This window comes from Antennarius striatus, chromosome 5 (assembly GCF_040054535.1).
Source record: "Antennarius striatus isolate MH-2024 chromosome 5, ASM4005453v1, whole genome shotgun sequence".
Taxonomy (NCBI): Eukaryota; Metazoa; Chordata; class Actinopteri; order Lophiiformes; family Antennariidae; genus Antennarius; species Antennarius striatus.
The window spans coordinates 9,664,134-9,680,240 of NC_090780.1; the positions used below are offsets into that span (position 1 = coordinate 9,664,134).

The 16,107-nt window shown below is 40.1% G+C and overlaps 2 protein-coding genes across 2 annotated transcripts; both read left to right on the forward strand.

Annotated features, from left to right (window-relative positions):
• The first annotated feature begins 701 nt into the window (after positions 1 to 701).
• Positions 702 to 4,756, forward strand: tas1r3 (taste receptor, type 1, member 3). Its single transcript, XM_068316235.1, has 8 exons — positions 702 to 898; positions 999 to 1,299; positions 1,590 to 1,946; positions 2,041 to 2,457; positions 2,627 to 2,830; positions 3,360 to 3,480; positions 3,715 to 4,085; positions 4,163 to 4,756. Exons 1-8 carry the CDS (start codon positions 702 to 704, stop codon positions 4,754 to 4,756), a joined length of 2,562 nt encoding a protein of 853 aa, XP_068172336.1.
• A 1,406-nt stretch (positions 4,757 to 6,162) lies between these two features.
• Positions 6,163 to 10,488, forward strand: odad1 (outer dynein arm docking complex subunit 1). The gene is made up of 14 exons (XM_068316250.1): positions 6,163 to 6,229; positions 6,316 to 6,412; positions 6,489 to 6,678; positions 6,777 to 6,902; positions 7,087 to 7,200; positions 7,284 to 7,351; positions 7,428 to 7,615; positions 7,977 to 8,111; positions 8,392 to 8,474; positions 8,714 to 8,882; positions 9,299 to 9,462; positions 9,545 to 9,648; positions 9,743 to 9,833; positions 9,915 to 10,488. Exons 1-14 carry the CDS (start codon positions 6,163 to 6,165, stop codon positions 10,008 to 10,010), a joined length of 1,692 nt encoding a protein of 563 aa, XP_068172351.1. The 3' UTR covers positions 10,011 to 10,488.
• The last annotated feature ends 5,619 nt before the right edge of the window (positions 10,489 to 16,107 follow it).

Consider the following 16,107-nt stretch of genomic DNA (forward strand, 5'->3'; position numbering starts at 1 on the left):
AATGGAAGGATTGGTGTGTTTACGGCAAAATCTCCATAAAGACTCAGACAACACACCACAAACAAATGTCAGGGAAATGTTCCGGAAAGAAGAAACCAACTTGCACAAAATGCACGCGTGCGTGCACACACACACACACACACACACACACACACACGCACGCACGCACACACACACACACACACACACACACACACACACACACACACACACACACACACACACACACACACACACACACACACAATAACTAGCACAAGGTCCAAAGGCAATCACCAAATGCTGATTAAAAAGATTCCACATTTCCTATTTCCTCAGAACTTGATTTTGTCAGTTGTGTCCAAACCACAGTGATAGTGCTAATAAAATTACATCTCTACAACTCTAGTTATTGTGGTGTTTGCCGTTGTTGTTGTTCTTGTTGTTTTGGAATAATAAGTCTAAAATTATGTTCAGTCATTTAATTGTTCATTACATGTTTATTTGAACCCAAAATGTAAATATGGGCCAACACTTTAAGGACTGTCTTAAAATCATTTGCTGTTACCCTGTGTAATACCTTGGAGAGGGGGAGGTCCCATCACACTAATTTAACTCTAGGCTTGGTGGTTACTTGGCACACAATAACATTTTCTTCTGTACTGACACATGTGCTCATATATCTTCATTCCTGTAACTTCCAGTGCCGTCTTGCATGGATCATGGCTGCTCCTCTCACTGCACTGGTTTTGTGCTGGGCGTTTAGCCTGAGCTGCAGTACACCGGAATGGTTCCACAATATCTCAACCAGTCTATTCAGTTTGTCTGGGGATGTTATGCTTGGAGGGCTCTTTCCCATTAATGAGATATCCAGCAACCTCTACCAGAGAAGAGAACCGAACGACATCAGCTGCAAAAGGTAATGCTTTACAAAAGATATCATTCTATTACCTGAGTCAATGTGTAAGATTAACCTGACTGATCATGTTTTTAATTATTTTGTGCATGTGGTCCCACAGTTTAAATGAATATGGACTGGGCCTCATGCTAGTAATGAAATATGCAGTGGATGAGATCAATGCAAACCCAATTCTGCTTCCTGGAATCAAGTTGGGTTATGAAATTTACGACACATGCAGACAATCAGCTGTCATTATGAAACCAACCCTTTCTTTCCTCACTGCCAAATCAAAAAATGTGCTATCTGTGGAGTGTAATTACACCAATTATGAGACCAGGGTAACTGCCGTGATTGGTCCTTATAGTTCGGAAATGGTGTCAGTCGTAGGAAAACTTTTGGGATTCTTTCTGATGCCACAGGTTTGATTACAGATAAACAGCTACGTGTGCACATATTTTAAATTAATTTGATATCTGTTCAAATAATATTCATTATTTTGAATGAGAATCTGAGAGTAAAGCTAAATATGTAATTCATATCTGAGACAATTGACCTGTCTTAGAAAGCAAAGTGTATCATAAAAAAAAACAAAAAAACATTTTTTTCTTCATTCGTGATTTTCAATAATAATTTACTTTGTTTTTTCTACTTTTAACAGAGGTGTATGAGTATCATAATAGGACTAACCACAATAATATCTTCACTTCAGATTAGTTATGGTGCCACCAGTGACAAATTCAGCAACAAGCTTCTCTACCCATCGTTCTTCCGAACAGTTCCCAGTGACAAATGGCAAGTGGAAGTCATGGTGCTTCTACTGAAGAAGTTCAACTGGAACTGGGTGGCGGTTGTGGGCAGTGAAGAGGAGTACGGGCAAAGAGGTGTGCAGGAATTCTCTAAAATAGCAGCAAACAATTCTGTGTGTGTTGCCTATCAGGGGCTGATTCCTGTATACAGTGACCCTGAGCCGGTGATCGGGACCATCCTCAACAATATCATAGCAACCAATGTTGGAGTGATAGTTGTCTTTTCCATCGTAGAACAAGCTGGAATCTTTTTCAAAGAGGTTAGTGAATCAGAGAACTATCAGCACTGGAGATAAGGGTTACATGTTATTGATGAATAATTATATTAACATCAGTCGTCCAAATCCACTCCAGGTCATCAAGAGGAATGTAACTGGCGTGTGGATTGCCAGCACCAGTTGGGCCATCCATACTCGAGTGAGCTCTCTCCCCAACATTAAAAACATCGGCACAATCATCGGATTCACTGACAAGCTGCAGACCCTGGATCTGCTCACTGCGTACACACAGCAGCTTCTCATCAAAATCAGTGCACAGAGTGAACATGCACGCCCCCCTCCCTTCAACTCCAGCTACCCTCCCTACCCCTGCCCTCAGTGCTGGAACCTATCTCCTGCTAACATCAGCCTGGTGAAGGAGCCGGCCCTGCGGCGCACTGCCTTCAGTGTCTATGCTGCCATCTACAGTGTAGCGCAGGCACTGCACAGCCTGCTGGGTTGCAACTCAAGGGCCTGTCTGCAGGGGCCTGGAACCAAAATCTACCCGTGGAAGGTGATGGCTGATTGATTGATTGATTGATTGATTGATTGATTGATTGATTGATTGATTGATTGATTGATTGATTGATTGATTGATTGATTGATTGATTGATTGATTGATTGATTGATTTAGCCTTTAAATGATCATTTTGAAATTAAATAAAGAATAAAATCTTTTGCAGCTGCTGAAAACTTTAAGGAACATATCTGTAGACATGAATGGTACATTTTTAGTATTTGACAGTAATGGCAACCCAAACATAGGATACAATTTGATCGAGTGGATCTGGAATGGCTCAGATGTAAACTTCAAAGAGGTTGGAAGCTTTGATAAAGAACTGCACATCAACCTCTCCCTCTTCAAGTGGCACACGTCAGACTCTCAGGTAATTTTCAGAAATTTATTTTAAAAATGGGAGGAACGGTGGTGCTGTGGGAAACGCTGTCGCCTCACAGCACGGGTTCAAGTCCCACTCTGTGCGGAGTTTGCATGCTCTCCCCGTGTCTGCGTGGGTTCTCTCCAGGTTCTCCGGCTTCCTCCCACCTCCAAAAGCATGCATGGTTGATTGGCCGTTCCAAATTGCCTGTAGGAGTGAGTGTGTGTGCGTGCGTGTGTGTGTGTGTGTGTGTGTGCATGGTTGTTTGTCTTTGTGTGTGGCTCCGCGGTGCACTGGCGTCGTGCCCAGAGTGTCTCCCGCCTCACGCCCTGTGCCAGCTGAGATAGGCTCCAGCTCCCTGTGACCCGCTACGACAGATGCAGCGGCAGAAAATTAATGAATATTTTAAAAATTGATATAAATTTTTAAATGAGTGCAATTTTACTTCAGCAACTAAACGGCTCCTAACTGTAATCAAGCACACATTCTTGTGAAGTTGCACTTCTTTGCTGAAGCAAGGTGTATCACAATTTTGCAGGTTCCCCAGTCCACCTGTTCAGGAGCTTGCAAGCCAGGCCAGGTCCGCAGAGTCAAAGGCTTCCATTCCTGCTGTTATGATTGCATCGACTGTTTGCCAGGCACTTACCAGGAAAATGAGGGTAATTCAGTTTTCCGTACATATCTGAAATACAAGGAGTATTTTAAGAATTTCGAGAAATAGACTTCTTTGTTTTCTTCTTCTATTATTTGTATTTATCTTCTCATCAAATGCTGCAAATAAGCACATTTCCCAAAATGTCAAAATATTAACTTCACAATGATGCAAACAATATTTCTTGATTACATGGTTGTTAATGAAGCTTCAATTTCTCATTGTGCTATCTGATTCACAGAGGACGTTCAGTGCAAAAAGTGCTTGACGGGTCAATGGTCTCTGGAACGGAGCACCAAATGTATTGAACCCATCTTTGAAGTGTTATCCTGGGGCTCTCCTGAAGCTCTGGAAATGATGGTGGCTGGGCTGGTGATACTGATATGTCAGGTGTCAGTGGGTGGTGTGTTCCTGAAGTACCGGGAGACCCATTTGGTACAGGCCTCTGGGGGAGCCATGTGTTTTGTGGCTCTGCTCAGCCTGATGGGAGCTTGCCTCAGTCTGCTGCTCTTCCTGGGGCAACCAGGGGACTTTGTGTGTCGTCTTCAGTTGCCACTCACCTCCGTTTTTCAAACAGTGGCCCTCTCTATTATAACATCTATCTCACTTCAGGTGAGTAATGACAGGTAAAACATGTTTCTGTCTTGTATAATGTTGTAATCAGGATGTAAACCATACCTTTAAAACAGATATGCTGTGTGTCAGAGTTTCCAAAGCTGGCAGCTTCTCACCGTCCTGTACTCAGAGGTCCTGGAAGCTGGCTCTTTGCTCTGGCCTGCTGTGCTGTGCAGATTGGTATCTGTTGCTGGTTCGTTCAAGAAGGGCCCTCACTGTCTGCACATCTGGCAAATATGAAAATAGACTTTGTGACTGCATTTCTGTCATGCCCAGTTTTACCTTTGACTGGATTTGCTGTGATGCAAGGATTCAACAGTGCAATGGCAATTATATCATTCATGTGCACCTTCATGGCAGTGAAGCATCCTCATCAGTACAACCTTGCAAGAGACATCACCTTTTGTTCCCTGATCTACTGTGTGGCTTGGGTGACCTTTATTCCAATTTACATAGCACTGAATGACAAATACAAGTCTGTTGTCCATGTTACTTTCACCCTGGCAAGCATCTTTGGACTTGTGGCAGCCTACTATTTCCCCAAATGCTACTTTCTGTTGAGAAAACCTGAGCTCAATACAGCAGCCCATTTCTGTACATTCCTAGAGGGTGTCCCACCAACTCCAACTGAGGAGGAACCACAGACACAGACAGAATCAGAGCAATAAATTTGCAAAATTTAGAAACTAAAACAAATCTCCACGAATTATATAAAATGTAAAAAAATAATATATATATTTGGATACTTTGTACTAGTATGTGAGTAAATTAATTGGGTAATTAAGAAACTCGGGCCTAGAATTATAATGAACTATAATAAGTTTAATGTGAAAGTCCAAATGTAAGCTAATGTTCAGAGCATAAATGTATTTAATTGTTATTAATTAGATTTTACATTTTATATTTGAAACATTATTAAAAAAGGGAATAATGGATTGGTTCTAGCATTTTAATTTATTGATTTGTGGCCGCATTATTTTTCTTTTCATGTAACAGGGCCAACATCTACATCACGGGGGAAAAAAAGAGTCTATTAAAAGGAACTCTTTTTCTATGTGCTAATTTTTCATTAAAATGTACTTCACACAAGGCCCTGTGTATGCTAAGCTGCTAGTAGGGCTAACCTTGACATCCCTTGAAGAACTAAAAGTTAAATTTAGCATTAGAGTCATTCTTGAAGTGCATTCCTGTTTAAAGACTTAAGGCTCTCAGGACAAAGTAAAATTGTCCGACGACATATTTCATCAAAATAGTATGCGAGACAGAAATTTTGTTAACTTCCATGATTAAACTAATGTGGTGCACTCTAATCAATAGAATTTATTTTCAGCTGTGAAAATCATATACTAGTTTGTATTTTAATCTTATTATCTACTAATGTGAACATAAAGACGTGATCTCAATCAAGTCTTGACTCATTAACCTGGTTAACTGCTGCCTGACAGGCAGGGAACTACTACTACCCACATAGCAACGGTTGCTACCAACACAGGCCGCTGTGTGTTGTTGGGAGGTGACACTGGGTTTGAATTACTATTAAACTTTGAGAAGGTGAGTTTAAAGCTTCTGTTCTTTCTTTATTATTTTAAAGTTAATGTTTACTTCTAACATCTTTCCTATTAAAACCAGCTGGCAAGGATGCTTGGTTTTTGCTAGATATGGATGTAGTGTAGTTAGTAGACATGACTTTGCCTGCCTTTGTGTTTATTTATGTGTTTGCCTTTCTGCTTTTTGTTTGTTGTGTACTTATGTGTCTGTCTTTTGTGTTTATTCAAATTATTTATTTATTTATTTTGACTGTCTGAGTCAGAGTAAATAAACACTGACAAAAATATGAACTGTAGAGATGGTAAATATAATACTCATGCATAACACATGATGTCTTGCACCGTTTATTGGAAAAGTTATGAGTCTCAAAGGAATGAAGGAAAACTTTAACTTTAAATTAAACCTCGTATTTGGAAAATCATCAAAACTTGCTTTAACTTAGTCTTAGTTTTATTTTATTCCACCGTTGCAAAATTTGTATTTGTGGGTGACGTTTTATTCTTATCCCATGAAGCCCTGTTTAACCATGCCTCGTAGAAGATTTGCCCTAAGCGCTCACTCAGACAGCAGTGAGATGGATGCTGACGGTACAGGTAACATTATCAGATTTTATTAGGTGTTGCTGCTGTTTAGTAATTCCATGGCTGAATCATCCACAACCTGCATGTGATTTAACCAGGATCAGAAATGGCAAAACTGCAGAGACAGTTCAGGATCATGGAGGGAGACCGGCAAGCATACAACCTTCAAGCCCGGGAGCAGATCCGCAAACAACAGTGAATAAACAATGAATCACAGTTTTGTCAGTGTTTTTGCCTTTTATTCATCAGTGGTCTATCTGTGTGGGAGAAGGCAGGAGATAGAAAAATTGCTGAAGGAGCAGGAGGAGCAGCATCGAAACCTCAGCGTGTGCAGGAGCTTTCCCTGCCAACAGCAGGACAGCGAAGACACACAGAGTCTCCGTGTCCTTCTGGAACAGAGAGACGTGCTAGAAGACACACTGGTGAAAGAGAAGCAGTGTCAGAAAGAGATAGAGAAAATGGTGAACACTCTTTAACACTCATTCCACTGTCATTTCAAGTTTACTGATTTTTTTAGTCACAACCTACACTTTAACTTTAGTGTCTGTAATGTGTCCAGATTGCAAACATGCAGTTGAAGCAGGCAGAGCTGAGAAAGGGACAAGTAGGCGCCAGTGATCTACAGAGGTCTGAAGAACAGCGCATTCAGAAGACCATACGCACTTTAGAATACAAACTTGACAGAGTGAGTCATGAAATTCAATATTTAAAAACCCTGAGATAACAGATGGCTGAATGATATTGTGCAGATTGTATATTGTTGCCTTTTAATTACACAAAGCCAAACATTTTCCCTTCTCACTGCTCTTCTTCTCGTGCTATTGTATTATATTATTTTAACATTTGCATATATTCTATGTTTTGTCCAGGCCTTGACGCACTTCAATGAACAACTGACCAAGAACAACCGCCTGAGACAAGAGTTGCAGACTCTTCATATTGAGCGAGTCCGTTTTCAGCAACTGCAAAACAGACTAGAAAAGGTTTTAATACGCTTATACTACAAAACAATATGCTTATATGCACTCACAAAACACAGGACGTCACTGATTCCTGCGTGTTGTAGGAACTGCAGGATATCCACAAGAAAACTGGGGAATTAGTTCATCTCTCCACGGCAGCTTACGATGCCAGGTCAGATGCTAGACAGTCAACATCAGCACTGTGATATGTCCTGCATATAGTTAATGTATCCACCTCTCTAACTCAGGGTAGAGGCTCAGTCCAAGATGACCATGATGAGGGAGAAGGCAGTGAAGGACCTTGCCCAGTACAATGCTGAGATGAAGGAACTGGACAGAGTCATCGCACATGAGTTTAACCTGAAAGAGTTCATGACCACCAAGTGCCACGAGAGGAGTGGGCAGGATGACAGCCACGAGATGGGACCAAAGCAAAGTAAGGCACTGCCATTACGCTGTGTGTAACTTCAATGTCTGAGTCAGTAATACTGTAATCATAATGTTGCAAAAATGTTTGTGATGCTATAAGTAATGCTAATAATACATTGTTAACCCTCCTGACAGTCCCAGTACATTCCTGCCAAAGAGCTTGAAAAGTTATAAAAGCAAAACCTCTAAAAGTGACTACGGTATAGGACAACTCAGAACATACAGTTGATTTTAATTTGACAAATTTTATCAATCATAATGATAATGTACATGTGTGACAAAATGCCGTTTTTGACACGACTTATAGCAGTGATACTGCGACACAGTTCTGATGCAGATATCATGGTGACAGCGTTTGTTTCTCCCAGCGTCTGAGCTAATGGAGCAAAAGAGGATGGACTTTGCTGACGAATCGCTGGATTCTCCTGAGGAGCTGTTTAAGATGATCCAGAGTATGACAGGGGAGGACGACATAGACATGCTGGCCACCAAGTCCGTACAGAGTACGTCTTACCAACATCACTTCAGTATTTTATCCTTACAAACCGTATATGTTGGAATATGTTTCCATATTTACGGCAAATTGTGTCTTATTGGCATATTGGTATTTGAATTATAGACGGTTATACCATCATTGCAGCTATTTCTTTCCCACATGTAACTCTAAAAAAAATAAATAAAATGTCCAATAATACAATGAAAACAATAATAATAATGAGAATTTTTTTTCAGTTTAGAAGATTTAAATGCATCTCACTGGTGTTTCACTGTTTAACGTTGTAGTTGAAGATCGGAACTTTGCTCTCTTCAACTTTGTAAATGAGCAAAACAATGAGGTGGACAAACTGAGGGACCAAATCAGCCAGGTCAGTATCTCCTCTTTGGGCACCACGGACACACTTGACACACAAAATTAGCTCATGCTTTCTTCACTGCAGCAACTCACAAAAACTATAGTGACTTCAAAGTCCTGGTTTGTTAATTACTTCGAAAATCTGATAAAGTTTAGGAGATGTGGGGAGTAAAGGTTGAGTCGGAATCATGTACGTTGCCGGTTCATATCAGTAAGATCTCTGTTTGTTTGTTTTTTTGCTGAAATCTGCAGGTACAAGCAGACATTGAACAGTTTCGCAAAACAAGTTTGCAGCAGGAAGAAGATCATTGCTCTCTACTGAGAGACACTGATGAGCAACAAAAGAAAATTTTACACCAACTCGAGGATTATGATAAACAATCCAGCATCATGAGCAGAATCCTGGAGGAGATTAAAACAGGTCTGGGAGCAATTTATGTCACGGGTCTCTAATTTATTAATACTGTGTTAAAAATTTCTTTGGACTATGTGACTATAGGAGAAAAAGGGTTACATCATGTAATTCCATCAAACAACCTATAGAGCACAGACCGCCAGGAGGAAAAGGTGTTTTCCAAAGGCATGGAGAAAAAAAAATTCAATACTTAATGGTCATTGAATATTTATTTGTGTTTATTTAATGTTCAAAGAAAACATATTTTTGCTAATATTCAGAAATTATAGATATCTAAAACAGTGATTTTTATAAAATATAAATATGTATCTGCATGCTTAAGTACAAGTCGTCACAACTCAAATGAGCTTTGACTAGATATTTGTAATAATCAGGGACAGACGGACATCTATGGATACTGACGTGTTTCTCCCATGTCACAGGAGTGAACAGCGTCTTCTGTAAGATGGAGTGTGACCGCTCTCTAATGGAGGATGCACTTGGGTCCTCTACAGGAATAAATGAGAACAACATCATGTCCTACCTGGGCCTAGTGGAGCAGAAGACTGATGAACTGCTCACCATTCAAGCTTTCCTCAGTTCTAAAGTAATGTGTAGAAATCTGCCGTGCTTTTTCTTCTGTATTTGTGTTGTACCTTCAATATTGTATGTTTGTCCTTTACTTACAGGATCCAGAGAAGGACTACAATCTGAAAGACCTTCCAAGATCTCTTTTGGGTCAAAATCCAGAACAACTTCAGCAGAATATCAGCATCCAATCAACAATTAACAAGTGGGGTTTTCATCTGTTCGTTCACTCTTCGTTCTCATAAATCCATACATTTAAACCATTTTAACAAAGAGCGTCTGTGTTGCTGGACTCGTAGTGTGGATCGTAGTGCAGAAGAGTTTCCTGTTACCATTGAGGAAGAACGACCTCTTTCAAAGGAGGAACTTCGCAAAAGAATAACTAAAGTGGTTAGTGCTTCACTGAAAAGATCTTTTGTGTTTTACATCAAATTTATTTGTTCACTTAATTATTCTGGGTATGATTTACAGGTTCTACAGAAAGAGAGCTCAGCAGCCAACAAATCCTCCAGGATCCTTCAGCAGCTGGACAGCAGAAGGCACTCGGTGGAGGACGCTCTGATCTGACACATGACTGGATCTGGAAACCCATTTTACACATTGTACAAAAAAAAGTTGAACTCCTTTCATTCTCTTACTGTAATGTAGACCGATGGAGGTTGTGATTGCTAGTGGAACCAGCTCAATTGGCCTTTTTTGAGCCTGTGTGTCTAAAAATGAAAACTTTAATTATGAGCGTGTCACCTATTTTGATGAATCATTGCCATGGCCTTTACTACACGTTGGTGTGATTTGTTTAGTTGTAACTAATTAGGTTTGAAGCTATAAAGATCTTTTCAGACTCTGGTAACCAGCTGTCCTTTTGATGTATGACTTGCCATCTGGCTTTCACCATACAATCTGGTCTCAGCACAGCCTCCGTCTCTGGCATCGGTACACGATAAGTGCTGCTATGCTCCAAAGGAAAGGTTGGGGGCAGCAGAACCTTTAGTAATCATAATTAGCATGTTGGGACGCCTCTTTCAAAACTGAGGTGAAATGCATTGCGGGCCTCATTAAAGGCACATTTTGAACACATTTTGTTGAAGTGAATTATATTCATTTAATTCCATTTTTTAAGGAAATTGTCATCTATTGAGTTTCATTAAATGAGTTCTTTCTTTATTCACATCACGAACACTCCGTTTTAAAGCTCAGCTAGTAACCTCTCCTTTGCACAACAACACAAGGCAGATGACAGTATTGATCTCACGTGTACCACTGCATCTATGTCCTGATAGTCAGTCTTGATGAAAATTTAACGTTTATCTTTAGCATCGTAAATGTCATCCAAACTCCCAGATGGCAACTTCCTTTCTACAAACAGAGTGTATTTAAGGGAACTTATTTTAGGAAACATTTTCATTCACAGCTCAAAGACAGAATTAACAAAGCATGTTGCTATATTTAGCTTTTAAATCTCATACTGGTACAACCATACTTTAATTCCAAGGGTTCTCCACTGAAAGAAGTGTGACTATAAACTAATAAAGGACACTATCAGGTCCTTCTGTTAATTATTGAACTTGTGTGGATTTAATTAGTCTTGCAGCTCAATGTGATTTTCAACTGAGATTCGAATATCATCTATTCCATGCAGTAAATCTTCTACTCTAAAACCTGAATGATTGATCAATGACAGGTTTGATAATCCCACTCACAACTGTGTGGCTATGAAAACAGATTATCGGAGATAAAAGGGTGCTGTGGAGCAGCAGAGCGGTGGCAGTGGTATGAGATGAGTTGGAGGAGGCTGCTTTCTTTGAAATTCTACTCTCACTTAGCCCCCTCCGCTCCCAACAAATTCTCTGTGCACACGGCTCTCTGCATTGCCATAGAAACCTTCCTTTTAATCGCAACAGAAACCTCATTTCCTACTCCTGACAAAGAGTCCTCATTGCCTGTAGAGACCGCCTGCATCAGCCATTTCCAAGGCCCACCTCCTTCTGAAGGCTGCACCTACCAGCAGTACCCCTCCTCTTCTCCATATAAGCACATTTTCCACCTATTCTCCTCCTTCAGCTCAACAGTTTCGCCTTTCTCTTGAAACACATTCATAACCACTTGTCATTTTAATCTTTTTCTTGCTCATGTATTAACCACCGGCAGTTTGTTGACTGGTATGCTCAGGTCACGTCAGCCTAATTAAAAATTACTAGCCCAAACTCCTACACTCCCAACTATGCAGACAAAAGCATGCAAGCACAGGTAGCGTTTCTCCACCTTACAGAGGAACTACATACATACAGTACGTACGTGTCTGTGGTCAGATCCTCTCTTCCTCGTTGAAAATGCTTCAAATAGCTGCAACGGCTCACAGCCTGTCACGTCTTTCATACTGTGTTTCAATCATTTTTGGGTCAGATATTGTCTGTTATTAGGTGCTGTAAGGTGTTGGTCAACTTTTATTCCACTGGAGGAAACTCTTCAGTAAAATGCTGTCTACTTCCTGTCTCTGGTGTGTTTTGGAAAACAAATGATTAGCATGAATAAAAATAACTTGTTTACTTTTATCTTAAGACAGGAATATTAACTGGAGAATACCTCCCACCCTCACTCCGTTTGTGTGTGTATTGTGTGTGTGTGTGTGTGTGTGTGTGTGTGTGTGTGTGTGTGTGTGTGTGTGTGTGTGTGTGTGTGTGTGTGTGTGTGTGGCTTGTTTATTTGGGAGCTGTGCCAGGTATTTCCCCAGTCAGTACGTCTGCATTCACCCAGAATACTCCATACCCTTGACAAACGGCCACCCCCACCCCCCACCACCCCATACTCTCACCCTCCCACCCAGAGCCCACCCTCTTCTGAGTGTTGCTAAGCAACTGACTGCCATGGTGAATTTTCCAGCCAATCAAATGACTGAACATATTTTTGAACAGTGTTCAAGGAAAAAGAATATCACCTTTTTCCTGTCTAGTTGTGGTCACACGCCAGGCAGGTAATTACCGCTCCCGCATGTCGCTGCACGTGCAGGTTCTAGAAAAATGATGGTGTGAACATCTTCAGCGTTGGCTCATGCTCAGCTCGTACCGGCTATCCACCACTGGCTGGCAACAGGACCGATTTCTCTCTTACCACACAGGCTGCAATTCTTTTTTTCATTATTTTTTTTTTTTTTACTGCTGTTGCTAAGCAATCTTACTCTCATACCTTACCTGTGAAATATTTGTGATTTTTACAGATGTCCCTGACACCATTCTGTCTTTGCTTTCACTATCTTGAGATACACCATAATGTGAAGAGGAAAAACAAAATTCAGATTGCGCTTTAATCGCTTGAAAATATTGAATTAGTAAACCAAAATATTTCAATGTCAGTGCCTTCATCGGGAAGGACTGAGACGCCCACTGTGCTTGAGAAACAGATCAGGTTAAATATTAGCCTGGAACGGCCACAGTTGACTTCATCTCACCATGTGGGAGGCAGGAAATGTGCTCTTGAGTATTTAGACCAGTGACTCTTGTCTTCCACTCTTCCAGCAGTAGAAATATCCAGATACTCTCCGGGTTCATACTTAGAGCAGCTTCTGACTTTCTTTTGTGTCCAAACTGAAATATGCAGTGTTTTACACATGATCCACCTGATCAAGTCCTATTTAAATGTTCCTTTGTTTCTGTTTCATTGTTTTATTTACACTCCCCAGGTCCTCATGTCCCTCCCCCCTCAGTCCCCTTGTGTGCGAGTCCCTCATCTCTGCTTTGGTTGCTGTGCAGATGGTTCTTTGTTGGTGCTTCACAATGGGTCTAAGGTCAGGGTGCCTCATGCCATCAACACTGCAACTTCTCCAGTCCAGCTGTCTCATGGCTATTTTTGTAGTTTATCTAAAATGATTTTATCAGGCATCCAGGATGCTCATGTGTAAATGGTTATAGTGTGGTCTTCAACTAAGAGGAAGTTATAAAACCACAGAGGCAGCACCGAGGTAGCAGGGACCTCACAAGCTGTAAACATGTGAACAGTTATCATCTTGTTGTTCTTATCTGAGCCGCAGCTTGTTTCTCATCTCCAAAGCTTTTCAAATGTCTCAGTTCCGGCAAACTGGAGCTGTTGTCGTATCTGGAACAATACTGACACCAGAAAAGCAGATCAGCAACAGAAATAGAAATGCAAATCCACCATCTGTCCTGTGATCCCCAAACCACCTTTGTTCATCATTGAAGAGCTAATGTCAGAGGTACGTATAGCTTAGGCCTCACCAGCCATCCAAAGGGTAACTAGATACCGTGGTCTTTAGAGGTAGCAAACAATGAAACATTTGGATGAACTCTTTGGGATTAATCTATGATATTACAGATTTAAAAAGGGATTTATTCTCTTGCAAGCATTTTGTATTACAACACTAGCTGTCTTGAGCTTAAATTAGTCATTACATTCTATAATTATTTTACATAATTTATAAATGGCTCACATTTCTGTTGTAATAGACAATGATTTTTAACTAAAAATAAATAATGCTACATAAAGAAAATGGTGTTCTTTGTTGTGAGAAATGATGTTTCTTCTCTCTGAGTGAAGTCTGCAGGGCTCCACAGGCTCCAGCAGCAGAGGGCCATGAAAGAGCAGGTAGCCTGAAAGGCGGGAAACCAGAGGGAGGAGGAGCGTTTCTTGCCAAGCAGTAGGAATTACTGGAAATTTCCACTTTTCTCTGGCAAGGCAGTTACAGAGGTGGAGCTAAGAGGTGAACTAAATAACCAAGTGCGGCTGAAATTGAACATGAGGGTGCAGCGGGACAACTTTTACTGCCCACTTAAGACATATCAAGCCAGGTTTATGAATTTTAAAATGCATTTTAATTAATTTGGAAAGTTTACTCACCCTCAATCACTGCTATTTTTTCTTAGATTCCTTAATATGCATATTAAATACAAAATGAAATACCGAGGAGTCATGTCAACCAACTCCTCCTCAACAACATCCAGAGCCACAGGATTCCAGCATCATTGGATACCGAACCTCATTGTGTGTTTCTGTTAACTTCCATTCAGTTATTCGTATTACTGTTTCACGCTCACATTATCATGTCCTCTCTTCTTGAGGCCGGCGTTTAATTTATTCTTGAATATTGTTTTACATAATTGTACAATAACATATGTGTGTTTTTACTGATTATTTTTATGCCTGTTTCCATTTTTTTTGACAGGCTGCTATTATAAATGCTTCTGCACTTCACCCCAAATCAAATGAATTAAGTCTTAATTACAAACTATTCACATTACAGCAGGCATTGTATTTATCTTCAAGTAAAAACATAAATTACCAGTGAAATGTTAACTGGTTATTTGCAATAATTTTATTAATTTACCCATGTAACGTTGGTTGATATAATACTAATTTGTTATATATCATTATTGTTGCTTTTTGCTTTTATTGTTTGGTTTGAACTTTTTGTTATAATTTGACGTAAATGCACTGTTGTTGTCACATCATCTACATGGGAGATTTTTTAAAAAAAAATTTTTTTTTAATTTATTTATTTATTTATTATATATTGCTCAAACATAAACTGATTGATTTATTGTTGTTTCTCCAGTAGATTGTTTTGTCTATAGTTAATATTTTTTGTGTTATTGTATTAAGTAGTTATTTCAGTAAACATTTTTTTAAATGCATCTTGAGCCTCTGGGGGTCTTGTAGCAGAAGTAATGTACATGACTTCATTACTGTCAATAATAACTGTACTTAATTGTGTTAGTTATGGATCAAAAACTAAAAGATTCCTCCCTTGCTGTGCATTGAACTAAATAGTCCCAGTGAGAAGTCATATTTATGTTGTTATGTGAAAACCAGGGATAGCTAACTGGACCATGCTGGGCTTTGCTGTTGAAAACAAAAGAGTTCAGTTTGCCCCCACCAGTTCTTCCAATTATCCCCCCAAAACCCAGTCCTGACCTCTGCTCTTTGATGGGCCCCACTTTGCTTTACCCCCAACCACTAACATTCCTCAAGTCAGGTCAAGCCTTTGTCTTCAAGAAATTAAGATAAAATTAAGGTGCAGTGCTTCCCATTCTCTACCTTTAATCCTCTGTTAGGACAGCAGGAACACTTTGGCGTTCAAAGCAACGTTTCCATAGGCTTTGGGAAATGGTGCAAAACATATTTACTTTCAGAGAGTGTCATTGTGAACACAAAGAGACGTTTCTTTTACACAGCAATGCATTTTGTGGTTACATGCATTTTAATAGCTTAAAAAGTTTTCCGCTTCATACTTGTGGAACGTGTGGTAAACAGTCACGTTCCTTGGCCAATAAGAGGTTTAGAAAAAGCACTGTATTGTATCTCTTCTTCAACTTTTCCTTTTCCTTCACTGCTCAACTTGCTGCAACAGTTTGCTTCTCTTCTTTACCTGGGAATGAACAAGCCGCCCATAGATAGTTTTTCTTTGTAACAGATTGGTGGCACATGGAAATCTACAGGAAATGAGCTCACGAACGCCGTCCCTCTCACTGCTCCCATTTTCCAGCAAAGGAAAAAAAGAGAGTAATAGCTCCTTTTAATTCTTGTTCTTGGTCCTCATATATGTGTTGTGAATTTGTGCACTGAGGCCATCACTTTGAAGATTTTTGCTCCTCTGTCTCCACAAAGCCTACATTTCCCAAATAAAATGATTCAAGCATTATACTAGGAGCCCTTA

What these genes read in the sequence shown, in the direction of transcription:
- tas1r3 (XM_068316235.1), top strand. Translation starts at nt 702, where the DNA reads ATGGCTGCTCCTCTCACTGCACTGGTTTTGTGCTGGGCGTTTAGCCTG. An exon ending in AACGACATCAGCTGCAAAAG is followed by an intron (nt 899 to 998) that starts GTAATGCTTTAC and finishes GTGGTCCCACAG; the next exon opens with TTTAAATGAATATGGACTGG. An exon ending in GGCACACGTCAGACTCTCAG is followed by an intron (nt 2,831 to 3,359) that starts GTAATTTTCAGA and finishes ACAATTTTGCAG; the next exon opens with GTTCCCCAGTCCACCTGTTC.
- odad1 (XM_068316250.1), top strand. Translation starts at nt 6,163, where the DNA reads ATGCCTCGTAGAAGATTTGCCCTAAGCGCTCACTCAGACAGCAGTGAG. An exon ending in TGCAAAACAGACTAGAAAAG is followed by an intron (nt 7,201 to 7,283) that starts GTTTTAATACGC and finishes TGCGTGTTGTAG; the next exon opens with GAACTGCAGGATATCCACAA. An exon ending in ATCCAATCAACAATTAACAA is followed by an intron (nt 9,649 to 9,742) that starts GTGGGGTTTTCA and finishes CTGGACTCGTAG; the next exon opens with TGTGGATCGTAGTGCAGAAG.